The 298-nt window shown below is 50.3% G+C and overlaps 1 protein-coding gene across 1 annotated transcript in view; it reads right to left on the reverse strand.

The window, feature by feature from the left end:
• LOC123751949 (salivary glue protein Sgs-3-like) overlaps positions 1-298 on the reverse strand; it is a 3,197-nt gene continuing 2,899 nt past the window's right edge. Inside the window, exon 3 of the mRNA XM_069312870.1 lies at positions 1-289. Within this exon, the coding sequence (XP_069168971.1) occupies positions 1-289 (289 nt within the window). The remainder of the gene's footprint in view (positions 290-298) is intronic.

Here is a 298-nt window from a genome sequence, read left to right on the forward strand (position 1 = left end):
CTAGGAGTTGCTAGGAGTCCTTGTTGTAGTCTTGGAGTTGCTAGGAGTCCTTGGTGCAGTCTTGGAGTTGCTAGGAGTCCTTGTAGCAGTCTTGGAGTTGCTAGGAGTCCTTGTAGCAGTCTTGGAGTTGCTAGGAGTCCTTGTAGCAGTCTTGGAGTTGCTAGGAGACCTTGTAGCAGTCTTGGAGTTGCTAGGAGTCCTTGTAGCAGTCTTGGAGTTGCTAGGAGTCCTTGTAGCAGTCTTGGAGTTGCTAGGAGTCCTTGGTGCAGTCTTGGAGTTGCTAGGAGTCCTTGTAGCA

The sequence above is a fragment of the Procambarus clarkii genome, chromosome 73 (genome assembly GCF_040958095.1).
Source record: "Procambarus clarkii isolate CNS0578487 chromosome 73, FALCON_Pclarkii_2.0, whole genome shotgun sequence".
Taxonomy (NCBI): domain Eukaryota; kingdom Metazoa; phylum Arthropoda; class Malacostraca; order Decapoda; family Cambaridae; genus Procambarus; species Procambarus clarkii.